Source organism: Podarcis raffonei, chromosome 6 (genome assembly GCF_027172205.1).
Source record: "Podarcis raffonei isolate rPodRaf1 chromosome 6, rPodRaf1.pri, whole genome shotgun sequence".
Lineage (NCBI taxonomy): Eukaryota > Metazoa > Chordata > Lepidosauria > Squamata > Lacertidae > Podarcis > Podarcis raffonei.
The window spans coordinates 44,585,674-44,603,957 of NC_070607.1; the positions used below are offsets into that span (position 1 = coordinate 44,585,674).

The window sequence follows — 18,284 nt, forward strand, 5'->3', positions numbered from 1 at the left end:
TAACTCTCAATTGGCCTTTTTAAATTTAATTTTATTTAATTTCCCCCACTTAGTCCCCCACACACAACATATTCTCAGATCCGAAATCTATTCCCCTCAGCATTTGCCCTGGGAACAAATGGTTGCTGAGCACCCCCTCTTAATTTCTAGCAACTATGCAGAAAAGGAAGAACACAAACTGAAACATTTTCCCACAAGTACACACTATTACAATTTTATTGGGAAGCCAAGAGTGTGTCCCTGGATTATCTAAGATCAAAAATTAATAATAGAACTGTAGAATTTCAGAGTTGGAAGGGACCCCCAGAGTCATCTGGTCCAACCCCTTGCAATGCAGGAATCTCAACTAAAGCATCCTTGACAGATGGCCATCCAACATCTGCTTAAAAGCCTCCAAGGAAGGAGTCTCCACAACCTCCCAAGGGAGTCTGTTCCACTGTCGAACGGTTCTTACTGTCAGAAAGTACTTCCTGATGTTTAGTTGGAAACTCTGTTCTTGTAACTTGAATCCATTGGTTTGAGTGCTACCCTCCGTCTTCCATGTGGCAGCCCTTTAGATTCTTGAATACGGCTATCATATGCTGTAAATGTTTTCCTATTTTCATATAATTTTTTTCTGTTTTCCTTACATCCAAAGCAGAATCATATCCTCTATATCCATAATTTGATTAGCCAAATAATCATAATGGGGTCCATATTGCCACCATCCAGATGCCATAAGCTATTCAGATAACAAAATCCGGAATCCAGCAAACCTTCTGTATGTTCCGAAAGTGTATTAAGGTGATCACTGATTGATGATGAAACAGATGTGAAAAATGTGTTTCACTCTTGCTGTTGCAATAAAATTTCTGTCTCCATTCTCAGATTTTGCAGCTTTACTTTTTGCAGCGTTTTAATTGCTAAAAGAATAGGCCTGTCTGACAGTCTGATAACATTTCCAAAATAAAAATACTGGAATGTTTAACTGCAAGCAAGAAGTACTGTACCTTTAATAATTCCAGCATCTCTTTTAAGAAATATTCTGATGCAAAATATTCTAATATCATGATATTGCAACTCCAGCAAAAGTGAACTCAAGCTTTGAAATTATTAATTAAATCTCAAAGCTTTCCTGCTGAACCCAAATACCAGATGGGAGAATCAATTATGAGTCAAATCCTGAGGTAGATAGAGGGAAACATTACCTATTGGCATCTGTAATGCTTCACTTCAACTTACTGAAATAAAGACAGTGGCCAACATGATCTGTTTGAGGCCACACACATTGCTTGGAGGTGAGTGGTTAGAATAGATAAGAATAACTTAACCCATATGCACATCCAACCTAGCCCACAGGCAGAAAATCCAAATTTATTTTGCGTATTTCATAGGTTAAACAAAAATATTCATATATACTGTATTTTCATGTAATATATTTTGCAATACTTCAAGCATTTTATGAAAGTGATACATATACAAAGCTGGTCAAAATGGTAATCACAGTGCAAGTGTGTTGATATTTTACTATGAAAATATTAAGAAACTGCATTAATTTTCAAGCCTAAAATGATTATGAATGTAGGCCGAATGCTATAAAGCAGCTCAAGGATGTCACACATTTTGTAAAAAGTGTGTTGTTTGTGTTTCAGCTGAGCTCATGTTCTGTATGCAGAAGGTTCCCAGTTCAATCCTTGGGATTTCCGCTTAAATGACTCTGGTGGCAGGGTTGGGAAATACTTCTACCTGAAACTGTGGAAAGGTGCTGCTAGTTCAAGCAGAGTAGTGGTCTAGGTGGACCTGGTTACTTCGCTCAGTATGAGGTAGCATCATATTTTAAAAAGAGTCTTTACGTCACCACAGAGGGGAAAGCAAAGGGCTACATTTATGCAAACCAGTGCTCTTAGTTAAAACAGATTTAGTTATCCTTATTTTACAAAGTTTCTGAATCTTTGGTTGATCCTAAATGCTTAATTGGTTTAGACTGGTTTTTTTTGGGGGGGTGAAATTATTGCTTGGTTTTGAGTTTTCTTCATCATGTGTTCTTTAGATCTAGGTGCTGAAAATGATTCACCAAGATGGTTATCAAATTTACTCATCTGTGTACTTCCGATTTTTAAATGTGCTGAAATTATCAGCTGCCTAGTTCTACTTCATGATATTAAATGTGAGCTAAAAATGGTTGTGTGAAATTATGTTGAATGGCATGTGGAGAAATAACATGTGAGAGAGAAGATCCACCTAAGCAGCCCTGTCACCAGAAGCCTTGTGCAAGGGCTACAACTTGTGTGATGGGGCTTTCCCTCTTCTCCTTCCTTCCCTTGCCCCCCTCAGGCTCCCTGGGCCTGGGAAAGCCGATTTGTTCACCTAGGGCTTTCAGGGCCTGGACACTTAAACTGCAGGCTGCTGCACTCTGGTCTGCTTGGTCCCTGCTTGCCTAGCAATGTGGATACACTGCATAATACAACACCACCACCTACTTTAAATGCAAACATTTAGGTCAAAAGTTAAAAACAAAAGATTTCAAATCCAGTCAGCAGCAACTTGGTCTTCAGTACCACCTACAGATCCTGACTGAGCACTGCAATTCCTTTTCCCAAAAGACTATTATCGTTCAAACATGTTACCTGAAACCTGAAAAAGCCTATGCTTTTCCTAGTGGTCTGTGTCAACTGCTGCCTGGTCACAAATACTCCCTTTTTAGGGAAGGTGATCGAGAGGGTTGTGCCTCAACAGTTGCAGGTAGGCTTGGATGAAACAGATTATCTTGACCCATTTCAATCTGGATCTAGGCCTAGTTATAGGACTAAATTGACTTTGGTCACTCCCTTTATTGGGATAAGGGCAGGAAGAGTGCAAACCTGTTATTTTTACTTAATCTCTCAGTGGCTTTTGATATCATCCACCATGGTATCCTTCCAAGCTGATTTGGTGGAATATTGAAGGTGTTGGGTCATTTTCAGTTGGGTGATTGTCTTTTGGTACCCTGGGACTTGGTGTGCTGTGGGGTACCATCTTGTCCCTAATGTTGTTTATTATCCATATAAAGCCATTGAAAGTCATTTGGCTATTTTGGGGGGAAATGTCTACAGTATGCTGCTGATACCCAGCTCTTTTTATCTGAAATAGCCAAATCAAGAGGCTGCGCAATCCTTGGGCTGATGCTAGGACTCAGTGATGGGCTAGATAAAGGCCAGTAAACTGGCATGATTGAAGCCCTGTGGGTTGGTGGGTCTTGAGTCCAGATAATTGGTCAATAGCCTGTTTTGAATAGGGTCATACATCCCCTAGCACAAAATAATATTTGGTGTTGATTAATTAGGTTTTTGTCTCTGATTTAGAAGTCCATGCGCGTTGTCATGTGCATTTGTGATATGTAAGCAAGCTTCCGCATTTCTTTCAATAATGCAAGCAAATCAGCTGTCCCTTCGCATGTGCAGAGCTTGTCTTCTCACAGTTCCTACCTTTCTCTAGCACAAGGTACCAAATTAAGGACTACAGAGTCCTTATTGGCCACATAGTTATTCTGCAACAGAACACCCCATACATATTTTTTATTTAATATAAAACAAGTCTTACATACTTTTGTACTTAAAATTAAAATGAGATTTGACCACAAACAATGAAAAATGTGGATATTAAAGTTGTTATGTTATTCTGTTCCGATATTATCTGTCATTCTGGTCTGTTCTTGGGCTGATGACTAAATACCTTATTATTAATACCCTTTATTCTTTGGTTTCTTAAGACTGATGGAAGGGGGGGTAGCTGCAAATGCAAGATCAGAAAATTAAACTGGATTTAAGAATAATTTATAATTCTTAACAAGCTTCGCCTACATTCAGAAGCAATTAGCATTTCAAAATTAAGGGATACCTGCCTATATATTTCAAATGGTGGCATATTCTGCCTTTTAGGATTGTTGGGTTGAAAAATTAAGTGCTTTTCTGAGGCTAGTCTGCCAAAGGAAACAATGCACTAGGGAAAGAGATCATGCCAGATACTAATATCTGATATTTAATGACTGAACCATGGTAATTTCTCAATTTTTCTCTTAAATAGAATTTTAATAAATAAAGAAAGCAAAATTAACTAAACAGAATTTAAGAGAATTTAGGCATGTTTTAAGCCTCCCTCACTCAAGCCAACAGCTCAGGTAGGATTTTCAAAAGCTAGGCCCCCAAATCACATTGTGAGCCATTTAGATTTTGGCGGCTAGCTCAGGTGCTTTTAAGAAGAATCTTCCTCAGAATTAAATAGTGGTTGGTGTCACTTCCAAGTAATACTTTCTCCAGATAATGCCCTTTTAGTAATCTTGTTACCTCACTTCCTCACAGAGGAAGATCTAAAGGGACAAAGCTCCTATTATCTTAATACATTCCCGGGAACTTTGCTAAGGAGTGTGGTCACTGAAAAGCTAACCTCCTCAAGACCACTCAGCATTCTGATTGATGGTTTCTTCTCGTGTTTTATGATTTCGCTGCTGCTTCATCCAAAACAGTTTGTGTGGATTTATTTTTAATTGATTCTTTTGTAGAAATGTAGCAATTGCAAGGTTTCTTGGTATTAGGAAAAACACAGACTCAAATCATTACACATACTATTGCTAAACGTTGCCTGTATATTTTAAATGAAATTGTTATTAATGTTGGTAAATTAGAAGTTTTGAGATTTGGTAGTCATTTCCTTCCCTGAGTACTTTTGGATCTTTACTACTCTAGTATAAATATTTTTTAATCCAAGGCATCTTTAGCCAAGAGACTGAATATGATTCTACTTCGTGCCAATATGTAACAGCTACAAATCCAATCAACTGCAGACAGAAATGGCAAAACTGAATGATCTGAATTTGAAATCCAAATGGCATTTCGATCGATAAATGGGGGTAGTTAAATATTTTTGGCCATTTCCTAATTTACATATGCTAAAGTGTGCACCTGCCTTGTTTTCTAGTATTTGGCCTCAACTCCTAGCTTTAAACTGTACATATTTTGGAAAGTTCATTCACATGGAATCTTATATTTAACAGTTTCATGGGGTTGTTTCTTTGGGACGAAAGGAGTTTCTCAAGAGCCTTTTTTTCTCTGCTCCCAATGAAAAGAGGAGAGCAAAGCCATCCGCTTACCACAAAGCAGTCCCACCACAAAGGAAAGATTAAGGGTTTAGGGAGAGGTCAATGTGGGTTTTTCTCTAACTAAACACTTTCCTAAAGTTTCCTTGTGGAAAAAATAATGAAGTCATCTAAGAGTTTTTAAAGAATTTTTATTTCTTTTTCACCGTCTGCATTCGCTTGTCTTCTCAGCATGGATGTTTAATCTTTCTAGGCTTTGTGAATTGGCCCAAATGAATAAGTGGTGAGCTGTCTCTCTAGGAGCTAGCGGCTTATTCTAAGGCCCTAATCACTGAGTAAACACATCTTTGCCCTCCCTCTCTTACAACTGCTATATAATAGTGGAGATTCTAGCACAGTAACCTGGATATTGCAGAGATCCACGCTTTGAAATGCAGAATGGCTGATCCTCCAAAACAGACAGTGCCTGATCTTCTCCTGCCTCTTTCTTCTTTTTTAAATTAAATATCACCACTGAGATGCTGTTTTATTGCCTGATATTGTGCATTAGTGCCCTGGATTTTCAAGTTTAGTTTCAGTCAACATTGTTGGCTGCACTTATATGGAACTGTGCATGTTAGGCTTATTGGTGGCCTTTTCTGGTGCATGTGTACTTGGTTTTGAATCGCTTTTTAAATTAAAGCGGACAAACATTAATGTAAATGTCTAATCCCTTTTCCAAAGTCTACTGTTGAAATGTTTTATACTTTTAAAATTGATTTTGAGGATTTACACAAACTCTGTATTTTATAAATGTGCCGATTTAAAATGAATATGTTGTTAGAACAGATGTTTCTATGCATTCAACATACTTATTTTTAACTGGCAACTGTTAGCTGGTTAAATACATTGGCTCTGATCCAAAGAGTTACTTTGGGTATGCCCAGTGCTATTTCTTACTCCCTATAACCCCTGCCTCTTGCCATATTGCAAACTGTTTTTAAAATGTGTTCCAGAAACACAATTTCAGAACCCACATTATGTGTTGAGCTAATTGCATCTTGGCCAATTCCTTGAGGGGCAGATCTGAATGTATCATAAAAAGACAATAGTTTTCATGAAAGATGCTTGCTCATTATTACTCGTGTCTCTTAAAGAAGAAGCAGTTTAATAGCCGTATGTCAGAACAGCTTGCCAGGTAGCCATAGGCTGTAAGGAAATTGAGCAGACTGGTGGACAAGGCCATCCCTGCTCCACCAACCCACTTGGTTTCCATGCTGGCAGCAGATGAATGGGATTCGCTTCTTCTGGAGCCAGCAAAACATCTTCCCCACATCAGTCCATTTGGTAGAAGGCACTTAAAAAATGAAGCCCACATTTCCACCATGGAAATACAGGCTCCTACTTTCTTAGGCTAATTGAAAAAAGTTGCAGGTTGGTCATGTTTTTGGGCTTATTTACAGTACAATATTTTCATAAGTTTCAGTTAAATTTGTCTGCTGTCTACAGAAGCTGAACTATTAGGAACGGAACTATACCTCATCTTTCTATGGTGGGCTTTGCCACTGCAGCCTCCTGGAATAATGCTTCTTGTGATACTGCCAGCAGTACAAAACTACTTATGAAATTATGATTTGAAACTACCTGTGAAATTAATCCTTAGGTTTATCTAAATTGTAAATGAATGAAATTTTATTTTGCAAAATTTTATATAACATTTCCAAGCTATGAGTTGTGTGGTATCAGAAATTTTTTGGTGAGTTTTCTTTTTATATCAGCTACTGTATTTTCAAACGTATTCAGAATCTAGACAATTTGATAGTTATCAATTTCCCCTGAGATGTTGGGTAAAACAAAGCAACAGCATAGTGTGCTAGAGTAACATCATTAAACTTACAGTAAACTCAACAATTTAGTTAGTTTATAAAAAGGAAATTGAAACAAAAATCAGTGTTGTTATGAGATAAATATACTCTGTTAGATTGAGACTTTGCATGAATGGAGTTTGGGTGGAGGGGTCAGTGGTGGGTGAGGCCATTTTCCCATATAGCCCCCATGCTGCTCCAGAGTTGGGTACCCTGCAGAACAGTGTGGAAGGTAGCATTGTGAGCTGCTTGGGGAAGGGGAAATTGCCTTGCCTTGCCTCACCCCTTTCTGCTGGATCCCTTTGGGGAACAGATGGATGTTACCCAATGCACAATATAATTTTACCCATGTGGCCTGGGAATCAGGGATTAGTTTGCACCGGAATGCTCTTTCCATAGGACTACAACCCAAGTAAATGAGAGATTTTGCCCCAGATCCAGAGAAAGTTTTGAATACACAATTTCCCTAGATCCTTTTTTTGTTTTTTTTTGTGGTGCTGTGCACAAAAGGAAATGTGGTGCTACATCCCTTGTTTAATTCTCCCTCTCCCTAATGCATAGTAAACCTCCTATCCTAATGCCATTGCATTAAAATCAGCTATTGGTTGTACAGTAGTAAGTATTTGCAACTGATTAAATTCTAAATTCAATTTTGGTGATCATGACAGAATGTAAACATGGCTTTTCTTCTTTTTATATAATAGTCACAACATTATTATTTCTGTAGAAAAAAATGTTCTTAAATAAACATTTTGGGTTCTTGATCGCAAGAATAGAGTAATTCACTTTCTCTCCAAATACCATTAAACAAAGAATTGTTTCTATGGAAGCAGCAGCGGAGTGCTGGGTGCTGAGATTGTTGAAAGGATGTTCCAGCAATATCAATAGGATGCCTCCAAAATATTTGGTTAGGGCTGAGACAGAAATTTCACTTATATCTGAAAGTGGTGGTGGTGGTGGGCAAATAAATCAAAATATCATGCTAACACTTTCCCCCTGTTTTTCAGAGAAAGCTGCTTGCTGTCTACCTCCACCATGATGAAAGTGTGCTAACCAACGTGTTCTGTTCTCAAATGCTTTGTGCCGAATCTATCGTCTCCTACCTTAGTCAGAACTTCGTAACCTGGGCATGGGATATGACAAAAGAAGCAAACAGAGCAAGGTAAATAATTTGGAGTTGAATATTAAACTGTTTTAAGAACTCAAGAAACTCAGTGTATCTTTATAATAATATGTTACATAGCATACTGTCTGTTTAAATAATAGATTTTGGGACTGCTCCCCCCCCCCGCCTTTATCTTACATTGTTCAGTGATTTACTTTTCACAGGCTAATGTTCTCAGGATGCAGCCACTGTGCGTCCAACACACCCTTCCCCACTCTGTTCATTCACATGTCTCCTGGGCCATTCTCTTCCTCCTGTCTGCCAGGGTTAGTAGGTGAATGAGGAGAGTGAGCAAGAGAACCAGTGAAATATCTGAGTGAGAGGCATTATGACTGCATCCTTTTCTGGTGCCTTGGAGGATTTTAAATGTAGAGTCACCATCACCCGGTGAAGACCTGGAAAGCATATTATCAACAAGTGGAACCTTCAACAAAGAGATGTGGTGATCTGATTCACATATCATATTAAACCGTAGTTAAAATAAACTATAGTTCAGTGTGAATGAGCTTGCTGGTACACACTGCTCAAATGCCCATTCTTCACTCTTCTTCCATTCCTGCTGCTTCCATGCCAGGAAGGAAACTAACTAGCTTGCTGTTCCATGTGTGGGAAAATATGTAGATTATTTCACCTAAACAATCCATGAGTGGTAAGCCAAGAACAAATCTTGGAGAGAAACAACCATGAGTGCAGGCACACTTAATGAGAAGCCAGAATCTGACTTGTTTCCTCACCAGCATAGCTGGAACATAATGTGGACTTTTGAAATGCATCCACTTTTGAGAAGCATGCACTAGCATGCTGCTCATTCAAATTGTTTATTTCATAGTTTATTTTAGCTATGGCTTAATATGTAATGTGAACTGGGCCAATGTGGCCTTCTTCAGTTCAGATTTCTAGCCTACCAGTCATGCCTTCTTCCAGCACATACTCGTGTCTTATTCTTTTTCCTCCACTTGAGGACACATACCAAGTCCTCTTTTACCTGTTTTGGGGTTTCTTCCTCAGGGTTGTGTTTTCCTAAAGATTTTTTATTTTGGGTGGAAACGATTGGGTTCTCTCCACACCTGATGATACTTCCCCTTTGTGTGTGGTGGTGCCAGTTTGGCTGTATAAAGATTCAGACTTGAAGTATGAGTTCAAGGGTGGTATAAGAAGGAAGTGTAACAAACCTCCTGCAGATTGATGCAGTGATTTGTTGTGTCTGGGATAGGGACTTTAGAAAGGAGAGAACTTTCTGTTATGGGATAGAATAAAGCAGTGGGATGGACCTGTAGGGTGTAAGCAAGTTGCAACCTGTTCCCACATCCTGATGAACTGTATAGAATCTATTGCATTGCATAGATATGTAAGTGTCTACAGAACCGCCTACAAACACCCATTTCCCGTCTGTCTCTTTGTTATTAATAGTTTTTTAATACACCACAGGAAGTTTAGTTTGAAGGGCCTCTGTGTTGAGCTCATGTGGGAAAGTTTGTAATATGAAAAACATCCAGAATTGCTACACTGGATTTAATCTGATCCAATAATTGACTTTCGTCAAATGCAGCCTAATTGTGATAAATAAAGGCAGAAGTTTCCCCATATGGTGATATAGTTGTTGGGCTTCAGATTGCACTTAATTGTCTGCTGGCAATAGTTCCTTACCAAAGTTCTTTCTGTAACTGGTGGAATGTGTGGGTTATGTCATTCATCATGATAGTCTTTAGAAATATTGTATGTACCAATGAGCCTATGTCTATATATTTTTATGATGGAAGGATCTTAAAATTGTAGTAGCTGATCTCCTTTTTATTAACTTCAAGGATGGTCTCATTCCATGTTGCTATTGATAATTGTTACTTAATATAAACAGAGCACTTAAGAAATCACATGGTTTTGTGTTCCTATCGGACTAGTTCACTGACATGTGCATTCCTCCACCATGCCGCCCGGTAACTTACAAATGAGTTAATTGCAGTTAACTTTTCAAATTAAGACAGAAACATGCAATGTTCTTGCATAATACTCCACAGACTACTTGGATGCATTTACCATAATCTTAATTTAATTTAGATTAGCTCACAGTGTTGACCCATGCTTTTAATTGTTTTAATTACTATTGAAAAGAGGGATAAAAAGTACTTTCTAACACAGATATGAATGAAGTAACTATGCTTTTTAACACGGCAAAATATGTGGACAAGAGATTGGGCTAAATCTTACATGCTGCCATTCACTGGGGGTAGGGAGTTCCCTCCTTTCCTTTTATCCCACAACTTGGTGTCGAAGGAAACACTATTTCTAAACCATCTGCAGCGGCTAAGTTCAGTCGACTGCCTGCTGTTATATTGTTCTAGTCTCTGTTTAATTCTCTAGTTTCTTTTATTTTACAATGACAAAAAATTGCAGTGTAGTTTCTTTTGAAAATCTGTGTTTGAGGGAGGTTTTTTATGACTGACAATCAACAGGCATGTCATTGCTTTGTTGTGTTTTACTAAAGAAGTCTATTAAGTAGCACAACTTTGATACACTAGTTATAAGAGTTTGCAGGTTACAGAGACACCTGTGGTGACCAAAGCGACAGAAGCTGCTTATTAGAAAGAGTCTGTACAGCTGTGTCCTATTAACTCCTTATGACACTTTTAGAAACACTTAATAAAGGGCTTGTTTAAGGCTTTATAGCTATTCTCAATGGATCTAGAACCTGATTGTGAAATACAATAAGATGCTTAAGCTTACACTTTTGGGTTTTGCTATCAGTTTATGACAAAGGAATTCTTGTATAGCAGTTTTCAAATGGCTATATATAAACAAACTATTTTTTATTTAATTTTATTTCATTAGAGCATTTATAACCACCCTTCTTGTATAAATACACTCTGCTCAGGGTGTCTTACAGCCTATAAAGATTGTGATTTAATAAAACGAGCAAAAAAACTTTTCAAAAGAGATGACATCAGCAGTTTTTTAAAAATATTACAACATTGTCTACCTCATAAAAGAAAAAACTGCCAGAAAAAAAGTGTTCAACAACCAGTGAAAAACAATGACAGAGGGTGCCAGCCACATTTCATGAGGTAAGATATTGGGTGCAGCTACTGAGAGAGCCTTCTCTTCTCCCTCCCAGCCATGCTTCCATTCTAGGTGGAGAATAGGGAAGGTCAAAATACAATTAATACTTAATATATACATATAAGTTTAGGTTACTCTTAGGCTGCAGGGTTATTCATGCAGCATGGGGATAGTGAGGAATTGCTAACTAGAGACCATAGTGCTATCACATGAAAATTGTGAAGGCTACTTCAATATAAATCTAACAGATTGGGTAATATTAAATTACTATCTTCCCAACACAATATATTAAAAATATAAAGTCCTGGCTATGATTGTTGATAGACTTTGTTATGTGTATCTACAAATATCTGTCAACTTAATATGGACCTGTCACTTTGGTGTTATGAGGACAGATTAAGGTTAGATATTTTATTGAAAATTAAAGCAAATGTCTTGGACTCTTAAGTGGGTGGAAAGACATTCATAGAAAAATTGTTCCTCCTACCTGGAGGGTCAGACATGATTTTGGGTGGGTTCTCCCTCCTCCAGAAACCCCCATCATACCTTTTTTCCATGTTGTTCAGGAGGAGCGCCTGATCCTCTGGAGAGGCTGGTGATAGCACAGGTGGCTGCTGGGATAGGGGAGGAAGGGACCTTTCCTTCTGTGAACTTCCTTCTGCTCACTTTTCTTAGAATCCAAGCTATTGTATGCATATTTCCACAAAGTATCGTCCAATTTGAACAGCGGACAATTGGATTGCCAAACCAGGTGCATTACTACTGCAGCCTATTGGTTCTTTCTCCCTCCATTTCCTCACTCTGCAGCCTTTATTCAGAGCCGCTATTATCTGCAGAAGGAGTCAGACCTAAAATTGCATTTTACCTTCCTCTCATTATGATGGAGGATTGAAAGAGATTATGTGGGGCCAGGAAGTCCACAGTGGAGCACTGATGCTCATCCTTACCTGATGGCCTTATTATTGTTGGCAGCAAATAAAGTTTATTATTCTTGCACCCAAAGTGGTTGACATAAACCATAAAAAACCAACAAAGCCACAATTAATTTATCAAGTTAAATAAAATGCAAGTTAAATAATAGCAGCTACTGAAGAATCATATCAATTTCTATGCACATGGTTATAACTCATCAGCAATTCAGGATCAAACTCATTGACCAAACACATGTCTGTTTGTTGTGTTTAGCCCCGAGCCCTTGAGTACAATATTTCAAATCCTCTTTTCCTTGACCGGTGCTTGCTAGTCTTAATTTTAAAATGTTTCTTTCTCCTTTAGTGTCTCAGCTTAAAAAAGGGGTAATTGACATACACATTTCCTTATTTCCATGACCGAATAATTAGCCAAATTCACAGATCATACATCCTTTTTGCTAGTTCATCTGAATGAAAACCAGTAGGTTTACTGCTTTTGTATGCATTGGTCTCCGTGCACATGCAAGTGATGACAGATGCCCTTTTAGTCTGGTCTGTGCCATGTTTTTAAGTCAGTAGAGAAAGTGGGAGAGAACCATTTTAAGTCAAATACATGTTCTAAATCAAAGTCACTTTGTGATTTAGTTGGAAGACATGAAAAATACAGCAGCCAGTTTAAGCATCACTCACTTGCCTTCAGTTCTGATGGCTTCTCATGGAATGAAATAAAATTCAGCAAGCGGTAACTTGCAAAAGAATTGGATCTGTTGCTGTTTAGATAGCAGTCCATTCTTAGACTTTTGTCTAAGTTTGTCAAAAATTGCTTCTATTTTGTCTATAATAATTTAAACACCGTTCAATTTACTTACAACAACATAATTATCAAAGGTGCTTAAAGGTGCCCGGGTCAGGAGTCTAATTAATGTTTTAAGAAATAAAGATTTATTACCAGGCAAGCTTGTCATTTTTTCTGTGGCTTGTTTTGTAGAAGAAGCAGAGGAGAGAAGTTGAGGAGGGAACCCTCCTGTTTCTTGATTATATCCCACCCGCTCATTTTCTCCTTTTCTCCTTTGCTTTTGATTTTAGTGGTGGTCTTAACAGAATGTCAAGATCAATTTGAAGCATGGTTAAACTCAAGGTTTGCATTCTGCCAGCAGCAATTGTCCCTACAAACAATGCTGTGTGTTCTTGTAACTTCAGAAGCTTTTAGAAGGATCATGGCAAGGGCAGCATCTAATGACTTTATTAGTATAGGGTTTCAAAACAGCCTCAGTAATTGTTCACATCTCTTTGTCATGTAGTCATAATTACTGCATAACATTGTTCAGGGTTGCACTTGTGAATGGTTTCCTAATAGCAAGAAATGAAGAAAAAAGGGAAGGGATGAAAGGTGATTGTCTCTTCACACAGCCTGTATTCAGATAGTGCAAGAGCTGTTTGTAATGCTGAATATGTCTACTAAACAAGGAAAATCCATATTTAAACATATATACTCTTTGAGATGATACCCTGTTAGGTGCTTTGAAATATGTATCAAAAGGACATTAAGGCCTCCACATCTAGAAAAGGAAAGTTGTGATTGATGACCTATAGGTTTATGAATGTTAAAGGTGCACAACTTTCCTCCTTTGATCTGGCTTGGTTTTTTATTTAAATTACTCCAAATAACATTGCATGCCAGTCATACGCCCTAGGCTCATTTCATCGAATTAATACGCAGAATTCTTGTGCTGCTGAAGGATAGCCTGTTCTGCTCTTGAAATGATTGTATGTGCAGAATCTTTAGTCAATGAATTAAGCAAGAGTACATTTCAGAAGAGTACATTTCATAGGGACGCGGGTGGCGCTGTGGGTTAAAGTCTCAGCGCCTAGGACTTGCCGATCAAAAGGTCGGCGGTTCGAAACCCCGCGGCGGGGTGCGCTCCCGTTGCTCGGTCCCAGCGCCTGCCAACCTAGCAGTTCGAAAGCACCCCCGGGTGCAAGTAGATAAATAGGGACCGCTTACTAGCGGGAAGGTAAACGGCGTTCCGTGTGCTGTGCTGGCTCGCCAGATGCAGCTTGTCACGCTGGCCACGTGACCCGGAAGTGTCTCCGGACAGCGCTGGCCCCCGGCCTATAGAGTGAGATGGGCGCACAACCCTAGAGTCTGGCAAGACTGGCCCGTACAGGCAGGGGTACCTTTACCTTTACCTACATTTCAGAAACTGTTGCGGTGCTTCATCTAACTCCAATTGAGCAGTGGCCTCAGTCCTGGGTTCCTACTCGATAGCCCCTCAATTGCAGGGGTCATCAGGAAAGGGGTGGCATTGGCTTACAACTCATTGTGAACTGTTGAAGCTGCTCCAGCCTTGGTGTATGTTGCAGTGCTTCTAAACCATTCACCAATGAATGTCAGCTAGTATTCTACTCCTTGTGTTGATTCTGTACGTATAGGAGAGCATCATGCAATGCAACAAGGAATGCCTGCTCTAAAATAGATCAGTTTAGGGTCAGTATTTAGAGAAATGAAAAATCAAAATCTAGAATGGAAAAGTCCTAAAACTAGAGTCTTGAAAACTGATTAAAAGCTTTCCCTCACAAATAAATTCTTATTGCACAGTAAATATGTATTGATTTCTCATTTTTGTTCACAGTCCATATATTTTTCTTCATAATTATATCCTGTTGTGGAGAAATCACTGTTTCCTTGCACTCAGATTTACAGTATGTCATATCTGGAAAAATGCAATTCTTTCAACAGGTAGCAAGTTTGTAAGAAATTGTTGTGGATCACCAGTGGCGTTGCTGTCTGTCTAGCTAGTATGTTGTTGTTTGGATGCTAGAGGAATGCCCTGGGTGGTTTTCTGATGCAGTTAGTGATCACTGGCAGAACTGTTTTAATTCTTATGCCGATGTATTGGTGACCATGCATTCCTCTGCTGTACAATTTGAGCAAAGGAACTCTTTATTAGCTCCCCTCTTTGCCGTTCAGTAAACTGTTTTGCCACTTTGTGGCCATTAATTTTAACAGCAACAACAACTTGTTGATCTCTTTGTTGCATGGAGAAAACATACATGCATGAATAACCATTAGATGTAGGTGCACCACTCCCAGTCTGTTACAGAGAAGCAGGATATTGCATCCTTGCCTTTGGAAGAAACTTGCTAGGCTATGGTGCAAAGGCTCCAATGAAGATGAGTATAGTTGGATGGATTGTACAGAAGGCCATTAGTTATGGAATTGAAATTAACACAATACATTCTCTTAAGATCCAAGTATATGTTGTTTTTAACTCAAAAGAAGCCTTTTATGTAGTGTAGCATGTAGACTCCATCCCTGCATGAGGTTACCAAATTAATACCAATGTGTTTTCAGATCAAGATAGAGACCAGGTTCTGGAAATATATAAAGTTGTATATGCTTCATAAAAAATACGTTACAGCTGTAACCTTCTGGCATTTCATCTGCACCTTGATTAGCCCATACTAAATACATCATTAACAGTATAATCCTTTGCATACCTACTAAGTCCCACAAATTCAATAAAACTTACTTTAAGGGAAGCGTGTAAGATTGCAGCCTCAGTTGGTCCAGTGCTCCGCTGTGTTGAGAAACCTTAGGACTGTCATGGCACTATAAAGAGGGAAAATCCTGTTGTAGAACTGTGCATCATGACTTTTTTGATAACGATGTGGCCTAAACATCTTCAGTGTCAAGTCCTTTCATCGCTCAGGCTTGTAGAGCAGAAGGTGCAAAAGAATAGAATCCTGTGGTGCTATTTGTAAAAGAGCTCTGATGCAGAAGAGTGGTTGGCTGATGCCGGCCTCTGAGGAAAAAAGAGTGAAGGCATTTGGGCACAATTCCATTTACACTTACAAAAGCCTACAGCTGCATCAGTAATATCTCAACGATTCTGTTATCAAAATCACAAAGGCATTTAACAGAATCTATGTGGGTGCTTGGCCTTTTTCTTATCAGGAGGACTCAGTAAGCAACAAGATTATTACACCTAGTTTTTTAAAGTATGGAGTCTCTGACAATTGGGCATTGCAATAACTAGCACTGTATTTGCAGAGGGATCATAAGAATACCCTTTCTTGGATCATACTGTACAGTGTCATGCCCCCCTCATGCTTGAAGTGCTACCTGAATTTAAAATCCCTCACAGAGCCACTGATCTTCAAGAGGTTATATCATCTGGGATTTCTCCTGGGCTAATATGAGGTAGCTGCTTCTACTCCCCAAAATATTTTCTCCAACCTCTTTTGCTGCCCCACACATAAGTGGAACATAACTGTATGCTAATAAATTTGCTGTGATGATTAACTCCTGAGTTTAAAATGTTCCAAACCTGTAGAGCTGTTCTTTTTTTATGCTTCCCTCTTTCTTTTCTCTCTCAACTTGTAAGAAAGCTAATAGAAGCCAGATAGCTGGGAGGAATAGACTGTTCTAGTCAGCAGGCCAGAGCCTTATCACAGTTACTCCTTGGGCATGGGCAAGGTTGGGGCGATTTTATCACTCAATAATGACCTTTGCCAGTCTTCTGCTTCCCCAAATGAATTATGAATAACTCACCCATGGTTACTGTTCTATTTGTGTGGATTTGCAAAATGGCACATTACAGAGAACAGAACTATTACATTCTTTGTTGTACTTCTCAGGACCAATTTCCATCTGTTGTTGCCACTTCAAAACCCTTCCCTGCTATTAATGATGTGAGGAGGAACATTTAAATGCACAGTTTTGCATTCTAACTGCTTCATAGTTTTGTGATGCTAGTGTTAAAATACTCCACACTTGTAGACTGATAAAAAAAAGGTAGAGACCTTTTGTCATAGTCTGGTTGCTGAGCTCAGTGGAGTGGGAGAGTCTCTGGTGTACATGCCTGGAGGCAGAGTTAGCATTCAAAGTCAGGTCCAGTCCTAGGGTCAGGCAAACAGCAATCCACATGACAAGAAAGTCTAGTGGTCACGGAATCCAGTGATCATTGGGTCCAGGGTCAAGACGAGCAGGGAGCAGCAAGGTAGGGCCAAGAACTACTAGCATTGTTACCAGCAATTGATTCCTGCTGGAAACTGCTTAAGAAGGCTGAAGCCAGTTGGTTCTCACCAGTGCCTTCCCCTCTGAGTCCTTGAAGGCTGATCAACTGCAGGTGGAGTCACTCCACCTCCTCCCCTTTCAGGATGCTGTTCAGCAGGTGAACCTGATTCCTGGCCCACGACACCTTTTTAAGGATAACACACACCATATGGATACACAAGTGGAAAAGTCTTCTGTGGCAGTCATGGACAGTAAGTAATATGTAAATTAGTCATAGTGGCTTACAGCAGGATGGGGCCTTTATGTTTCTTTAGCTTTGTATTATTTTAATGGCTAATCCATCAAGCTCAACTGTATCTACTCTGAGAGTTACAGATGAAGAGGCACATAGCCTCAAACAATCTTAATATTTTCAAATAAACTTCCTAAACAGAAACAATTAGTTTAGTGTTGACTGGACTGATTGCAATAAAAGTGTCATTGCCTGCAGAAAGATGTAGCAAGAAATGGTGTGAGCCCAGTAAAAAATAGCAATTGTCTTTAAAGAAAGTTGGGGTTAAGTGGTTCACATGCAGACTGTACTAAGACAATCATGCATAGATACCCTGTTTAAATATTACATATCACATCCTTCAGTTTTACATTTAACATTTAAATATTAATACATAAAATGTTATTCTTAAATTAACATTTTAATGAGACTTGTGTTGACTTTGCAGAGTATAAAATTAATAATGTTAAATAATTACATGTCTTACGTGTTTAATATTCAACAAGTATTCTTTTTGCTTTGGAAAGACACTAAAGCATCTCTTCTATGAGGAAAGATACTTTTAAGCTTTATCTTAAAAAAAAACAACCCAGCAGATAGGTCAGCATATATTGTCTCTTATCTTCAAGGGGCTGATTTGATTGACCTTAAATAATTCTAGAACTGACCTTCAGGTCATGGCTCATCAAATTGGTTTTACCAGATTGATGCTTAAGATTAATTTCTTTAGAATTTAAATTTGGTTGTGGTAATAAATCACTGGTCCAGTTTCTCTATCATGGTAAACCATAGTTGATTGTTTACAGCCAATGTGGAGATTGCACCTGCTTCACTCCTCTCTTAGTGGGAGCAGCAATCCACAATCCTTGGCTTAGTGTATTTTATTTATTTGTATGCTACTTTTCCTCCCAAAGGATCCCAGAGCAGCAAATATTACAACGTTCAAACAAAACAACTTAAGATAAGTAA

At 38.7% G+C, this 18,284-nt stretch overlaps 1 protein-coding gene across 1 annotated transcript in view; it reads left to right on the top strand.

The window, feature by feature from the left end:
* Positions 1-18,284, top strand: part of FAF1 (Fas associated factor 1) — a 166,214-nt gene that overhangs the window by 107,106 nt on the left and 40,824 nt on the right. The window contains exon 13 of the mRNA XM_053392478.1: positions 7,902-8,056. Coding sequence (XP_053248453.1) covers positions 7,902-8,056 — 155 coding nt within the window. The remainder of the gene's footprint in view (positions 1-7,901; positions 8,057-18,284) is intronic.